This window comes from Corylus avellana, chromosome ca1, assembly GCF_901000735.1.
Source record: "Corylus avellana chromosome ca1, CavTom2PMs-1.0".
In the NCBI taxonomy this organism is placed as follows: Eukaryota; Viridiplantae; Streptophyta; class Magnoliopsida; order Fagales; family Betulaceae; genus Corylus; species Corylus avellana.
This window is the reverse complement of record NC_081541.1, coordinates 18,328,060-18,345,007: the sequence shown is the minus strand read 5'-3', so window position 1 is coordinate 18,345,007 and position 16,948 is coordinate 18,328,060. Positions and strand designations below refer to the sequence as shown.

At 35.1% G+C, this 16,948-nt stretch overlaps 1 protein-coding gene across 4 annotated transcripts; it reads right to left on the bottom strand.

Annotated features, from left to right (window-relative positions):
• Positions 1-1,210: 1,210 nt before the first annotated feature.
• Positions 1,211-7,023, bottom strand: LOC132162343 (putative disease resistance protein At3g14460). 4 transcript variants are annotated; one of them, XM_059572588.1, is made up of 9 exons: positions 4,694-7,023; positions 4,274-4,486; positions 3,881-3,962; positions 3,625-3,722; positions 3,192-3,551; positions 2,981-3,078; positions 2,428-2,509; positions 1,593-1,702; positions 1,211-1,519 (listed from the first exon to the last, which is right to left on the bottom strand). In XM_059572588.1, exon 1 carries the CDS (start codon positions 6,969-6,971, stop codon positions 4,743-4,745), a length of 2,229 nt encoding a protein of 742 aa, XP_059428571.1. In that variant the 5' UTR covers positions 6,972-7,023; the 3' UTR covers positions 1,211-1,519; positions 1,593-1,702; positions 2,428-2,509; positions 2,981-3,078; positions 3,192-3,551; positions 3,625-3,722; positions 3,881-3,962; positions 4,274-4,486; positions 4,694-4,742. The 4 variants fall into 4 exon arrangements, with proteins under 4 accessions (XP_059428571.1, XP_059428577.1, XP_059428574.1 ...); XM_059572594.1 differs by having other exon boundaries at positions 1,593-1,636; XM_059572591.1 differs by having other exon boundaries at positions 3,625-3,661.
• Between the last annotated feature and the right edge of the window lie 9,925 nt (positions 7,024-16,948).

The window sequence follows — 16,948 nt, the reverse complement described above, 5'->3', positions numbered from 1 at the left end:
ATTCATAATGTCCCCCTGCCCCTCCCAAATTTTCAATTGTAATATTGTCCTCCCAAAACTACTAAAAAATTATCAATGTCCTCCAAAGCTAACAAAAAGACAAAAATACCCTTATAGATTTCTCAATAAGACAAAAATACCCCTATAAATTCGAGAAAAAAAAAATTTTTTTTTACAAAAACGAAAATTTTAATTTAAAAAAAAAAACGATTTTTTTTTTTTTAACGAATCATATGCAAAATGTATATATGAAAGCTGTAATACCCTTCCTTGGGACCCAAAGTTACCAGAATTAAGGCCACTTTGTTGGTAATTAGAGCAGCGCATATTGTATTCTAAAAATGAGGTAGCATCCGAGAGTACCATCAATCCCCTTTACAGTGACACAAGCTTTAAATCCACTTTCAAAAGCAAAACAGAGTGACAATTATTTTAGTTTTCAAATTTCTTAACGGACCATCAAGATCTTCTGTAATCATAACATGATGGAGAAGCCATATGGTACAAGAATGGAGTTTATGCCGGATAATTATTAATATTATGATATATTAAAATATATGATATTGCATAATATTTTATTATGTTTATTTTTATTTGTTATTGTCTTTATTTTATTCCATGTAAGAGTTTTGATTACTCAGCCCTAGAAAATATTGTAATAGTTTGCATATTTAAATGTCATTATGTTGTAAATAAGAAAAAAACGAGAAAATTATTCCAAACTTTGTGCTTGAAAAGGTTTTAAGTTTCTTTCAATGAATCTAAAGGGTCTAGGTTCCACCAATCTCATACCTAGCTAGTTGTCAAGCATAATTTTGATGGAAAACACAGTTTTATTATTGTTTTTTTATTTGTACATGTCTACCAAAAAATAGATGCAAACTTTAGCCACTCTAATTTTATGATTTCTTGTTGAATTTAACTATATTAATTGAATATATTTTTCAAACTCATTCCATATTGTGATGGCGCTAATTTTAGTTTCTTTCAGTTGATTAAGATGAACCGAAGAAAGATTAAAGATTAAGGTTAGGATTTTGGGGATGTATGAATTGAGATTTTGTTGGTCTAACTGTTATTTCTTCCAATGGATTAATTTGTTATGAAATTCATGCATTTAATTAAATGTTTAATATCTCCCGTTGGTATTGATTAAAAATGGGATCCCAAATGAAGTAGAAAAATAGCAAAATAACAAATAACGCAATCACACAAGACACTAAGATTTAAGTGGTTCGGCTTAACAAGCCTACATCCACTGACGGAGACAACCTGAAAAAAATTCACTATCAAAATGATGAAGTACAAAATATAGTACAGAGAAAACCACTCAAACCCAAAAGTCTTAATACACCAAAATCTCACATGAAAGAGAATTAAATACAAAAGAGAAAATATTATCTAAATCCATCAAATGACAATAAATCTTATATATAAAGAAAAGTCGGCCAAGGCTTCATGGTGATGGAATGAAAAAAGCATGCTTTTCCACTACGGGTGAGACAAAATGTATGAGAACCTGGACAAAGAGGTAAAGATGATGAAACAAATTGATCACAAGAGCACAAAGAGACACTAACCAATAAATATACCTCTGAACCACTAGCTGAAACACATGCAGGGAAGAGCTTGCCACCTAAAAAAAGACACCAATTTGAAGCACAATAGAATGTTATTCTGGAGGATACGCCAAGATTATCTCCTGAGCAATAGAAACAAAAATGTAAAGAATCAGGAGTATTCAGTTAGCAGTTGAATATATTTTGTACTTGAAGTCCAAACAATTAGTTGTACTACAAATTATCCAACTTAAACTTGCACTAGGCCATCACAACTAATCTTTCCTTTTTTTATAAAAATTGAATACAATAGAACACCAAACTCTAAAGATCGAGCTGAGTGTCAAGACAAGCCAGTATGGCTTGCTTGATATGCAAGTCCAAGCTCGAGCTTGCACAAGGATTATTCCTTGGCGAGCCGAGGTCAAACACATTTTTTCAACTCATCCTTGAACTCAAATAAAATTTAAATGAGCCGAGCTCGGACAAGCAGAGCTTACCCAAGCTCAGCTCGTTTACACCCCTATTTAAAAATGCTAAAGAATCACATTTCAACAAGTTTTGCATCCCTCATTCTACAAAATCACTTTCTTTCAAGTTCCATATTTTTCAGTTGTTCATATCACTGGATATACTTCTTAACTCCTTCAAAAGGCAAGTCTGTAGTCTGATACAAACTTCCCAGATTATCCTTCTGTTAAACAACTGAATCGACAACAAGCATCTTTGTGTATAGCCATGTGTGTTTTGGTATAAGCCGGGCAAGAGTAAATCACTAGAGCCACATATATTTGAGAACAAAATGGCAAAGTAAAACAATGGGGTAGTCCAAATTAAATAAAAAGCCACTTCAAACAATATATGATACCTTTTTATATTTCAGCCCAGGAGGAGTTCCAAGAATAAAGGGCTTTGCAATGGGTTGAGTGCCAAAGGAGGCCTGGGAAAATCTGGATATAAGAGAAGTAAAATCTTATTCTGGATTATTTATAGTTAGTGACAAGTACAATCTTAAAAACAAGATCTGTCTAAAAATATGGTTGAGTTTGATAATCAAACAGTATCAACATGTTAAATGCTAGAAATTTCTCAAATGACAAGCTAAAAAAAGCTTTACAAATGATATGCAGACACTAGATAAATGAAGTTTGATTATGAAGATTTATAAGTGAACTACTTCTAGCTCTAACTTCTAAGGGTGTGAAGCTAATTGATTCATGTAACACTTGGGCAGTAGATAAATACAGTACAAAAATACACATATTCTAGAGTTAATAGGAAGCTCTATATAGCAAGCACCAAGTAAAAATTACTAGATGAATCCTATAACATAGTACCAAACACCAAGGCAAGAACACTAGTCTTTTCCATCAAATCCTAATCAAACTCCAAAAGTTTTGACTTCTGGTCAGAGAATATACATGTCTAAGATCTCTCTCTGGCCACTTTGAAGAAGGACTCTCTCCTTGCTCCGCATTACTCTTCCTGTAGTAGTGGTAGGCGGCTGCGCCAGAGAGCACTGCCAATGTCACAAGAAGTATACACATTTTAGTATCTCACACACAAACTCACTTCTCTGTTTTTTAAGATGAATAGCTCAAGAAGTTCAGGCCTTGAAGAGATGGAAGTTACCTTGCATGATTAAGCCTAAGGCTTGGTTTCAGAGGAGATCTTGTAGATGAATAAGCTAGTGATGCCCCAATTCCTGATGCTCAGAGCGCCCATATATTAGCTACTAGTAAAAAACATGAACTTTATTTGCAGATATTCCTTTGTGCAACTGTCCCTTCATAATCTCCAACAATTAAAGTACATTGGACACCATCATAAATGCTCTGTCAACACATTCCTCAAACCCATCTGGTTCTTGTTGCAATTGTGGGCAGTATACCCAATAGCAAAGTAAACAGTAGAGCTTGACAAACTTGTATCAGATGATTTTGCCAATTGATTGACCAAACTATCATCGGTAACTAAGTTGTGCATATAAACCTGGACAAAGAGGTATAAATGATGAATCAAATTGATCACAAGAGCACAAAGAGAAACTAACCAATAAATCTACCTCTGAACCACCAGCTGCAACACATGCAGGGAAGAGCCTGCCACCAAAGCAAAAAAACACCATGGGACATCTATAGTACTTCAGAGCTTTTAGAGGAGCTACATTGAAGAGAGGGTTATAAAATGAGCTACTAGGATACTAAATTTCATAGGAAACATAATCAAATTCAGAAAAATAACAGGGATGGGTGGGGAAAAAGAAAAAGAAGTTATTCTACAAAGCATTGAACTAATGAGATTTATAATAACAGGCATACCGTGCAATGTTGAAAAGTAGCATCAGCTTTGCGCTTCCGCAGGCCATTCATAGGCTCTGAATGGAAAAGATTTAAGTATAGGCTGCAACACAGCAAAATGGTCATGTAAACACACCAAAATATATTATGATGGAAGAAAAAAGCTAAATTTGAGGAACGCTAATATAACAGATAAAATAGTCTTTGTACAAGGATTGAAGAACGCAAAATGATTGAAGAACGCTAATATAACAGATAAAGGATGGACCAAATAATCAGAGGCCAAAGAACAAACTTTCTAGACCATTCAATAATACGGCATAACTTCCTTGCAATAAAAGCAGGAACCAAAAATAAAGAAGGAATGAAAGAACAGTAAGCACGAAATTGACTTGAAATGCATGTGAAGCATACCCATTGTAGAACTCAAAATGGCAGAATCAAAATTGAGCTTGTAGAATGTTAATTGAATTGAGCATTGTGTCAACAAGCATCGGTTACCCATTTAACCCAGTCCGACAAAGATGAAGAGGGAGCACCCATTGAGAAGAAGTGAGTAGGAGCCGTTGACCATCAGCAATCAAATCATGAGCACACAAGTGGAGTTTGTTTTTCATTCTAGATTACCTGCTCCAAAGGCAAACATCACTTAGAATCCAACCGATTTGAAATCTTATGGGTTATTGAAGGATTAAATTAAACATATGACTTCAAATCAAAACAGAATTATGTTTTTTTTTTTTTTCTTTGGTAAGTTCAAAACAGAATTATCAAACGAAAATTATGGAATAATGACAATTGGGCAAAGCATTTTGTTCCATCAAGAAAAAGTACCTGACAGTAAAAGCTGATATTATAACAGAAAGTGGAGACTCTTAACTCATTAAATCAACTGGAAATTAATTGATTTGCACGGGACATGAGCAATCTTGCGCCATTCTTCTCCTTCTTTCCTTTCCCACTCCTTTTCCAACAAAGGACAGTTACAGATATTTAGAGTAGAAAGGGAGGCCGGCAACCTGTCTTCTGGCATGCACTCGAGCTTAGGGCAACTCTCGATCTCCAATTCTTCAAGAGCATTGAGGTATTGAAGCCCTTTACTGTCCAAAGATCTCAAATGTTGAAAGCCATTGATGTGAAGATAGGTAAGACTGGTAGGCAGCAACCCCTCATCCGGAAAGGACTCCACATCTTCAGATTTGCCAACGATTTTGAATATTCGAACAGACGGGAAGTTTTGCAAATCCCACTCCATCCGTCTCGCAAAGAGTTTCTCACAATCCGAGATTGTGATTTCTTCTAGATTGGAAGGCAAGCCCCCTTCAGGAAACGACTCAACTTCTGGACAATCTTGTATACACAATTTCGCAAGAGAGGGGAGAAGAATGTGCATCTTGTCAGGTAGTGACCGAATACCTCTACAATTCTCTATCCGAAACTCCTTGAGATTGGGGGAACGCAATCCTTCTTTTGGAAAATATGCAAAATTAGGGCACCCGTGAATGTCTATGTTTATGAGCGAGAGGAGTAAATCTTGTTCATGGTGTTCTTGAACTCTAATAGCTTCTAGATTCTCGCAAAACCTGATTTCGAGATGTCGAAGCTTTGGGAATAAATCTAATGGGATGGACTTGAAAGAATGACAACCGTCCAACATCAAATATTCCAAGTGGATTGGAAGATCTAATTCACATAGAGCAAAAGCTACCAACTGGGGACAATCTTGGATCCTAAGTTTGGCTAAAGAAGGAAGATGGATGGGCAACCCTCTTGTTAGCATAGGGCATTCATAAATTTCAAGCTCTCTAAGATTAGGAAAAGCTCCACCATCATTTTCAAAACAAAACCATTCCTTCAATTTCTCCATATACTTGATGCTTAGAACTTTCAAGGCTCCGAATGGCTTAATTGAAGAAGATCCAATGCCATAAAATTCACGGCCCACTGTAACAACTTCGCTCAACCCAACAATAGAGAGGTCCTGCAGAGAGGGCAATTGCCCGAGCATTGGCAAGCTGCAACAGTGGTTACAATAATCGAGACGAAGAGATGCTATATTAGAGAATGAAGCATGCCCTACCCAGTTCGAAAAACTTTTACCACCATAACCATAGATAATGAGGCTTTTCAAGTTTGTATGGGGCCGGAGACTGTCAAGTACAATTTTATGACTTTCTGAAGCACCAAAACCAACTTTCCACTCGAATGCCAACTTCTCAAGGTACTTCACATCTCTCAAGCATCCATCGTTAGCATTCATGGGAGATTCAACATTTTGGAGCTCTAAAATAGGAAGTGATCCCCGAAGATTTGTAAGTTTTCCAAGCTCTTCAATGCAAGATCCTTTATTCTTGCTCACCATAAAGCTAGTCAATGTCTGAAGACATTTTAGTTCACCGAGATTTATCGGCATGCCCATTATGTTAGTTCCAGCAAAGTCAAGATGACGCAAATTAATGAGTTTATGCATGTCTCTTGGCCAAGCAGTAACTTTCGGACAATGTGATAAATTCAATATTTGCAAATTAATGAGTTTATACATATCTCTTGGCAAGGCAGCAAGATACGGACAGTGTGATAAATTCAATATTTGCAAATTGCACAACTTACATATAAAATGAGGCAACCTTTTAATTGCAGTGAAAGAAACGTCCAAATAACGTAGATGTATAAGTTTCCCAATTGAATCTGGTAACTCAGTTATGTCTACATAGTTAGATAGAATCAGCACCCGTAGTCGTAGGCTTGTCATTGGTGATAAAAATTGAGTTCCGAACACAAGCGACAAATCGTCCCTAAGGAAATGTAATTCTACGAAAGTGCGTAGCTTCTTAGCCCTATGAAGGGCCTCAAACTTCTCAGCATGAATATTTTCCCAAGAATACGAGAAATGGCGAGTCTTGCCTAAAAGTCCACGAGAAAAATCATCTTCATGGCTTAAAGCGAATTGTTTAGATATAAATTTTGCCAAATCCCTGACAAGATCATGCATTATATATTCCTCGCCATTGGATTGTTGGAATAATGATCTTGATACAAGAGTAAGGAAGTAATCATTACCAACTTCTTCCATTGTTTTGTTTTTGGGTTGTGGCAAGAAACCTTCTGCCATCCATAATAAGACTAATTTATCTTTTTTGAAAGCATAATCTTTTGGTAATATGGAGCAGTATGCAAAGCATCGCTTTAGATTTGACGAAAGATATTTATAACTTAATCCTAGAGCAGGAAGGATGCATGTCTCCTCAATTGGCAAATCCCATACTTCACTTCTCAATACCTTATCCCATTCATAAACATTTAATTTAGATCGTAAGAGAGCCCCAATCGCCTTGATTGCTAAAGGTAGGCCTTTGCACTTTTCTACGATTTGTCTTCCTATTGCTTCTAGTTCTGGATATGCATCAAAGTTACCATCGTGGAATGCATATTTTGCAAATAGTGACCAACAATCTTCTTCGGGTAACTCCATTATATGATGGGTTACACTCACGTACATGACTGATGCAACCTGTTGATCGCGTGTTGTTACGATGACTTTACTTCCTTGTGCCCCAAATTTAAAAGCATTACTTAAGACCTCCCATTTGGCATTATTCTTCTCCCAAACATCATCTAAAACAAGTAAGAATTTCTTTCCTGACAACGTCTCCTTGAGTTTACTTTGAAGCTGATTTAGATTCTTATTATCAGTATTAGCAGGTGAACCTACTTCCTCTAGAATTGTTTTCATTACAATGAACACGTCAAATAGATCCGAAATACAAACCCATATTTCAAGGTCAAAGTGCTCCTTCACCCTATTATCATTATATACTAACTGAGCAATGGTGGTCTTGCCAATTCCCCCCATGCCAACTATGACAATCACACATATTTCACTGCCACTCACATCATCAGAAAGCAACGACTTAATTATCGCTTCCTTATCATAATTCCTACCACAAATACTAGATTCTTCAATCAAAGAAGTTGTGGGCAGCCTTTCTGATGGATTCCCTCCTTCCCTTAGACCTATATTCCCCTTTTGTTCTACTAGAAATTTTAGTCTTTCAAGTAGCTCTTCTATCTTTCTTTCCACCTCCTTGACAAAACGAGAAGTAGAGATGGGGCTACGTACCTTACTTGCAATGGTTCCAAATTCAGCATCTAATTTCTGTCGTAAGTCTTTGGTAGGAATCTCATCCAAGATGTCCTCTGCATCATAGACAGCATCTTTCAGCTCATCAAGCCACTCTTTCACATCAGGCTTTGTAAATTGCTTGTACTCCGCATCTTCAAGCACTGCATTCACTGATAACAAAGTCATCTTCAACCTCGTTAAGAGTCCATCATTGAGTTTCCGTCGCCTAAAGAAGTCGGCAAACTCGTGAGATGCCATTCTTTGAAAAAACACTTGGATGAAGGGGGAGAGAAATATCCCTGCAACATCAGCCATGTTTATCTTGTTTGCAGATCAAAGAAAACGAAGTAAGGTGATTGCAAAGAACAGAGCAAAATGAGATTGGAAGCTTGTTTTGCTTTTCCACCAAAGAAACAGCCCAGCTATTGGAGTGATGGACCCACACGACTGATGGGAGTAAAAGAAATTTCTTTGATATTGTGTACTTGACCAAGAGCTTTGACTGCCATGGATTGAATGTGGTCAGTCGTGGTGGCCTAGCTCCACACCATGCGATTGAATAAAGGCAAAGAAAAAGGAAAGCAGCAAACTGATTTTTTCACCCCTTCATTATTTGACAAAGAAAGTTTGCAAGGTGGCTGTAGTAACCAGCTACTATTCCATACAAAATGGCGGTCCTTCTTTAATAATAATGGCAGGCAAATTTTGTAGGAAAGGAAGTTGTTTAGCTGAATTTGATTATATAGTTAATTATTATGTAATCTTACTTACTTTGAACATTAAGAGTCTATTTGGGTTTCCGTTTGAAAGCCCCAAAAATGCGTTTAACATTTAAAAAATTTGTTTAGTAAAAAAATTGCAAGCACTTTTAATGATCCAAAAAGCTAAAAAATGACAAAAACGCACATTTGACAAAAGCTTAAAAATAAAAACTTTACAAAAAAAACTAATTTTTTGACTTAGAAATTTTATTTGTCAAACATGCTCTAAGGCCCCTATCATCCGCGTTACGGGATAAGGGAGCATATATAAATATATATTCTCCACAATAAAGAATGGGACGTGTATGTTGACCAACTCATTAATTAAAGTCATACTAGAAAACATGAAGAAGCCAAATGTGAAAGAAGGAAATTTCATGGGCATTGCCTTTGGAAAAACATGTCACAATCTAGAAGGTTTTGATAGTTCTACCAATATATTAGAGAAACATGTTCCTCTCCAGTTTAAGTGAATTGGATAATATCCAGTTAGTTATAGTGGAGGTATATTTTTATCTTTCTACTTTTTTAGAGAACAAAAATACTCTTATATTATAACTAATTAGATATTCCTAATTCGATATTTATTAGATACCTCTCCATAACACCCTCTTAATTTCAAATGAAATTGATACTACTTATTTAATGGTATAAATTATTTCATATTATTTTTAAAAGATGTGCCAACATTACCTTTATATATACGGTTAAATGCATTGGCTTTAATTCCTCATCATAAAAAAAATTATTTTCTATCTTTCTTGGATACATCATACATCCCTCTCTACTTGTTTCCTTTTTCTTATTTTCCCCCCTGTACGCCCATAATGAACTCTACATGAGGATAGGGCCAGTGATGACCGTGGACTTTGATGAGAAATGTTCAGAATGGCACTGAAATTGTGCAGATGAGTGGAAAGGGAGACGAAATCAGCAAAGAACATGCCAAGACCTTTGCAACGAGAGCTTTTGCAGGCTCTTCTTGACATGAAATACGACTCCTACAATCATGTTCTTGACATATTAAAAGTTAACAGGCTTTTTCTTAGATGAGTGAGTGGGAACATTTTAACCCTCAGATTATTTTATTTCCACGTGTCATGCATCCTCCTATTAAAATAATGGAAAACATGCTCTTGCGTTGGTCAGCTGCCACCAATCTCAAGCCTACAGCTCTATTTTGGCTTTCTGTTTGTACATCTCTATATACTAAACAAGAACAATTTTGTATAAACTTTAGAATTTAAAAAGATGATCGTGAGTTCTCTTCAAAAATATTTGTGTACAGACCTATATCCAAGTTGATATCTTTTGTATACATACAACCTGGGGCAGAACTAGAATTTCAAATTTTTGTGTTCATATGTTACAACAAAATCAATTTAAAAGAGTTCACTAACAAGACTTTGAACAGCCAAAATTGAAAGGTAAACCATCTCTGAGTTTTCTCAAATTAAAAGGAAAAAAGAATAACACCATCTCTCAATACTACCAAGTAATTAAATGAAATATACAATCAGGAATAGTTCAGCAATAGTTCTTCCAAAAATAGTATTTAATTGAAGGGTTAAATTTACTTTACCCCTTGAAGTTTCAAGAATTTTTTAATTTGAACCCCAATGTTTAAAAATTGGCAATGTACTCCCATAATATTTCAAAAATTTTTAATTCATACCATCTGTTACTAATTTCAGTCTAATTAGATGAAATTTTTTTTTTTTTTTTTAAAAAAAAAGCATTGAGGGTAATTACGTAATTTCATAAATTTTGTCCAATTTGACGGAAATTAGTAACGGAAGGTCTGAATTGAAATTTTTTGAAACATTAGGGGGTACATTGCCAATTTTTAAATATTGTGGTTCAAATTGAAAAACTCTTAAAATTTCAAGAAGGTAAAGTGAATTTAACCTTTAATTGAAAAGTCATAAGACATCCTGCATGACATTGCACCATTTTGGAGCCCTCAGTGATCAGTGGAGCTGCACAGACTAGAAGGTTATAAAAAGAGCTATTAAGATACTGAATTTCATATGCCATATAATCAACAACAGAAATGGCCTTATTGAGTGCCACCCCCAAACGGCTGGATTGGGTGTGGCGAGCCACCCCCACGACTCATGGGGGGTGGTTGACCACCCCCAACGGCTCAAATGGGGTGGCCACAACCACCCCAAGTGGCCAAAGGGGAATAATTCATCAACATTTCAACTCTTATTGTATGACTTTTAGCCAAGATCAAGAACTGTGAAATGCTCATCATCATCTTCTGGGAATTCGAGTATAGGGAGAGACTTTGGCAATTTTTTGATAGTTTAGGGAAGGGGCATTGTTTCAATTGAAAGTTGTGAGAAAATTATCTATTAGATAGTAGTTTGAAAGGGATACGTGGATTTTCCAAAAAAAAAAAAAAAAAAAATAGTCAATGCTCTCTAATTAAGATCATAAGCATTAAGACTTTACGAAGAAATAAAAAAGATTTATTGCACCCCTAAAATAGGACAATAACCCACTTTATCATTAATTTGCCTCCTATACTGAATACCTTTGAAATTAATTTGCTCCCCTTTGGTCCTGCTTAGGTACTTCTCCTCACATGGGAGATGCCATTTTCTAATTCTTTACACACTTTTTTCACATCCATAGGTGCCTTTTAAAACCACAATTAGAATATTAGATTTTAATCCAATGATAGTTTAAAAGCCACCTATGAGTATGAGAAAATAAATGTAAAAAAGTGGGCCTGGCGTAAATGTAATATTACTCTCTCTAAAATCACGTGTGCCTTAGAGAGTTTGATGGTTGTGATTGTTTAACAAACACTTGTCATTTTAGAAGAGACGTAGAGGCATGGTTGTGATTGTTCGATGGCTTTGACTTGTAAGAGGTGTTTAATTTTTTTTTCCTTCTTTTTCATGGTAACATAATTTTACATAGTTTAATAACATTGTAAGTGGCCAAGGGAGTTCAATTGCCCCCTCTCAACCTCTTTGGCTTGGGTTTTGGTCGGCACTGATGGTGCATAGGATGATCACACTATTATAGGTGCGGTCATCCCCACACCAGATTGTATAATATTTACAAGAAGATAATAAAACTTTCAGTGGAGGTAACCGGTCAAGAGAAGCAACTCTTGGTTAAGAGTTGAGTTGGGACTCTATAAATAGAGTCCCATGAGAACACAAATTGTATCCCAAAAATATATGTCTCATGTACGTTAGTTTTGTTACATACAAATTGTGTGTTCAAGTTTTCTCTTATTCTCCACAAAATTTCCACCCGAACGGGAGAAATCCATCCTGAAGATTATTCTACAATTCCTACAGTCAAATTTCAATAGTGGTATCAAAGCCAAGTTGGGGAAGATCAAGAGAATCAAGAAAATTCTGCAATTTCTTAGTTTGCCATTGGAGGATTCGGGGAAGATTTTTGGTCTTGGCGAGATCGATCGTCCGACGTTGATTTGATAAATGTTTCTTGAGTGATTGAACGTGTATACGTTCACTGTTTTGAGATTTTTTGAGTTTTGGGTTTCAAGTTTCATAATGGGTATAGTTTGGCGGGATCTTCTGAAATTTATTGTTTAATAATATTTTGTAGTTTTAAAGATCAATGTTATGGGGTTTGATTGTGTAACACAATATTTTTTGACCAATTTTTGAATTCTTTGTAACAAAATTTTCGGTCATTTATTTTCTTCAAAAGGATGATTTCTGTTTGATTGATTTTTGGAATACCCATATGTTTCTTAACCCATAAGTCAAAATATTTTATGATTCTAAAACAAAATCATGCTTTAAAATCGGGATTCACTAAAGAAGATGAAGTCTGGTTCAACGGTGGAGTTTGGGTCAATGCAGAAGTCGAAGAAGAAGACAACGGTGGAAACAGATTTGAAAATGGTTTATTAATTGATTTGGTTAAAATCAATTATTGAATGCGCCTGGCCTAGTGGTCGAGACCTTGCAAAGGAGAGGTGTGAGAGAGAAGGCATTGGTTTGATGCACAGCATCGGCGGCTATTTGGTTTTTTAACTAAAAAATTTTTTGACAAAAAGTTGCGACAGGAAGACTCGAACTCGCACGGTTTGAGTCCTGGAGTGAAATTGTTACTTGCTTAATTTATTAACATACAACATGTAGTGGAAGGCTAAATCCAAGAACAAGCTTATGCCACGGTTTGAAGTGGTTCTCAACCCGTGTTCCCCCATGCATGTTAGAGTAAGGCTACCTAAACCTCTAGAATTTTGTTAGTGAAATTGTTAATGCGTGTGGGTCGCATGCACTATGATTTTCATAGAGATTAAGGGGATTAACTGACACGTGAAATTAAACCACTACTTTTGCCTTAGAAAATTATGTGGGTACTAAGTTAAGTTGTGTGTCTTTTATGTGACACAAATATTAATTGCTCTATGCTCCCATAATGTTGGGTTGAGCATTATTATTTTGAAGCAACTTAGAAACTCTGAACCCATAGATGTATGTATTCTTTCTAAGATTCACCAGTATATATACCTGGTTAGTGGGAGTTTTAAATTTTAATGTGCAATAGGATATTTAAATATTTTAATGTGATACATTGATTTAAAATATTAGCAGTGCGCTTTTGTGGCAAAATTTAATAGCATTACTAATATTGCTTAAATTTATTTTTGTGGGATATATGAGTCCAAGCAAAAATGGGAGATTTTGAGCGCTCCACGAGATATGAGTTTAGAGTAATGTAACGCAAAATGCTTTGGAGGCAAGCATGGTAGTTATAGCAAAATCTGGGAATGCAGGTTTGTGTGATATATAAAGAATGGTAGATGGTACAAAATCTACTATTCTAAGAGAAGATTGATAGAAAGTAGGGATGCTCTCTTTCTTTAGAATACCAACTAAATTACTCCTATGAAAATGATCTAACTTTTACAAGATGTAGATCCTTAATGTCAAGAACTACAAGATACTCCATTACAAGATGAACAAGTCATATATGTTCAAAACAGTGGGAGTAAAAGAAAGTTTAATGATCAATCACTTGTGGATGCAAGTGATGGAAACAGTGGGAGTAAGAGACAAAGGCAACTGTCAAGTATACTCAGGGATCATCATGTTCTGAGTAATAATGAAATAAGTCTACAAGTTAAAAGATCCCTATATAAACTCATATAGTCTTCTAAACAATGGTATTTGAAGTTCCACCAAGTTATATTGGAAATAGGATATGAGATGAGTCTGTTAAATCACTATGTTTACACATAGAGGTGCCAAAATAAGTTAACAACATAGCCATTATATATTAATGATATATTGTTAGTTGGTAATTGTCCAGATATGGTGAATGAAATAAAATGCATTCTCAAGATCCAAATTTAAAATGAAAGACATGGGTAGTGACACTCATGTTCTTTTTACAAGAATTTGTGGATATAGAAATTCATGATTATTGTTTTTGGATCAAAAACTATTTGGATAAAATGTTCAAAAGGTACAATTTGGAGAATTGTAAAGTTTTGAGCAAACTTGTCTGCGAAGGGCAAAGAGACTATGTGCCCGAGAAACGAGGAGATAATAACAAAGAAATGGAAATGTCCACTCTGCCCAGGCTATGGGCATCCTCATGTATGTTATGACAAGTATTAGGCATGACACTGACAGGCAGTGAAGCAAATACTGTGATATTTGCATGGCATCAAGGTATGAAATTGTGTATTGAGCTAAGTGATTTTGACTTTATTGCTTGTAGTGATGCAGGTTTTGCAGGTTATGTAGATAAGAAATTTACAAGTGAATACATATTCCTATTTGGTAGAACGGTTGTTTCTTGGATTGAGTAAGAAACAAGGTTGTGTTGTGGAGTTCACAATGGAGCTTAGTACATTGCGTGCAGTACAATGGTAAGTAATTTGGTATGGATTTAATTTGTCGACGGTTTAATTTAGGTATACCTAGTAGACCAATAAATGTGTTTTGTGATAATAAGTCTGTTATCTCTTTAATAAAAAGTGGAGCACATAGCTCCAAAGACAAATACATTAATAGAATTTATCATTATATTCAAGATATAGTGGAGAGATGTGAAGTAAAAGTTGAATTTTTTTCATCAAAGAGATGGTAGCCAATCCTATGACCAAGGGGTTGCCTTTGGATGAATTCAGAAGGCATGTAGCAACAATGAGATTAAAATATACCTAGGTGAGAGCTACATGGATTGACATAGAGTCGGAAGGATCCGGAGACGCCTTGAAGAACGATTTTATGCACTTTTGCCTAATGGAAAAATAGGGGAAATAATTGGTCAAGTTAAGGGCTGATGACACTAATGAGGTACATATATTATATCTCACATAAATGTAAAGTCTACTGAAAGGCATAATGTTGAGATTGGGTAGTATCTATGCTCAGAGAGTGTAAAAAGACGCTAATAAGGTGCATCAATGAATGGGTGTGGATTATACTCCCAACCATGGAGAATTGATGTCGTTCGTTTGAGAGATAGCGAAATGAAGTCATTCTTAATATGCTATCGGTAATGAAGTATATGGTAAAGGATGCGGTTAGATAAGATGACGAAAACGTGCGCACATGTAGCCATGTCATGATCTGACACCAATCTGTAGGTTTTACAAATGAGAGTTGGTATGGGGCAAAATTATTACTACCATGGTAATCATGCTCAACTAATGGTTAAAAAGACATAATCAGAAGGATTCGGAGACACTTATAAATAAATAAATTTTCTTGAGTGAATGACACTTATAATAACAGACATTATAAACTTACATAAATGTAAAGTCCACTCAAGGGCATTATGTTAAGTTTGGTATAATATCTGTATGCCAATAGTGTAATAAATCATGAGAAAGAAGTGTCAACGTAAATCTCAAATAGGGATAACCTTGGAGATAAGAAATTGAATAAAAGATTCAATACAAGTTTACATATGGTTATTATGTAAAAGTCATTAATTGTAGTATGGGTGTGGATTGTATTCCCAGCTAAGGATAATTAATGTTATTTGCTTAAGATTACATAGCAACTAAAGTCACCACTAGTATGTTGTCAGTTAGACATATATGGTAAAAAGATGCAATCAGATGAAATAACATAAGTGTGCACACATCAAAGATGTTATGATTTGATTATTATCTGCAAGCATTAGCAGATAAGGAGTTGACATGTTTTGTGGTACCAAAGGTAATCATGTACAACTTGGATTTTATTACCAATCATAATAGTGTGATCAAGTGAGAGATGATGGTGTATAGGATGATCACACTATTATAAGTGTGGTCATCTCTACACCAGATTCTATAATATTTACAAGAAGGTAATAAAACTTTTAATGGAGGTAACCGGTCAAGAGAAGCAACTCTTGGTAAAAAGTTGAGTTGGGACTCTATAAATAGAGTCCCATGAGAACACAAATTGTATCCCAAAAATATATGTTTTTCGTAGGTTAGTTTTGTTACGTAAGATTGTGTGTTCAAGTTTTCTCTTGTTTTCCACAGGATTTCCACCCTAATAGGAGAAATCCTTCATGAAAATTATTCTACAATTCCTACAGTCAAATTCCAACAAGCACGTCATGTACCAAATTTAAATGATAAAATATTATTTATAGTGTTGTTTGATGTAACACAATTAGATCATAACTATGAAAGTGAAACAGAGAGATACTTGTCCTTATAAAATTGCCAACTTTTCAATCTAAGCAATCAATGCAATAAATATACCAAGGGAGTACAAACTTCCTTTTCCTTCTCTTATCCAGAATTGCTTTCTAGATGTAATATTTTTAGCCTTGAAAAGAGGACTTTCTTGAAAATAGTTTGTTCGTGTCATCTTTTTCCTTTTGGCATAAAGACAAGTTTCGAAAGAGAATAATTTACTACTCCCACTCAATATAATTACTTGAATGTAGGTTTGTTGGCCAAATAATATTATAAATAAATCCTTGAAAAGAGCTGTACTGTACATACTATTTTTTTTTCCTTTTTTTTTTTAAAAAAAAAAGAAAGAAAGAAAGAAAGAGAAGTTGTTCTTATTAAGCATCCGGTTATAAACCACATAATACCATGAAAACTAGGGAACACTCACTACAAAAAAATGTGTGTTTTTTGACGTGTCTAAGCAAGCACGTCAAAAAAATTTTTGTTGACGTGTCTTTTTTTACACGTCAAAAGTTTTTTGACGTGTGGAATTGACACGTCAAAAGTTT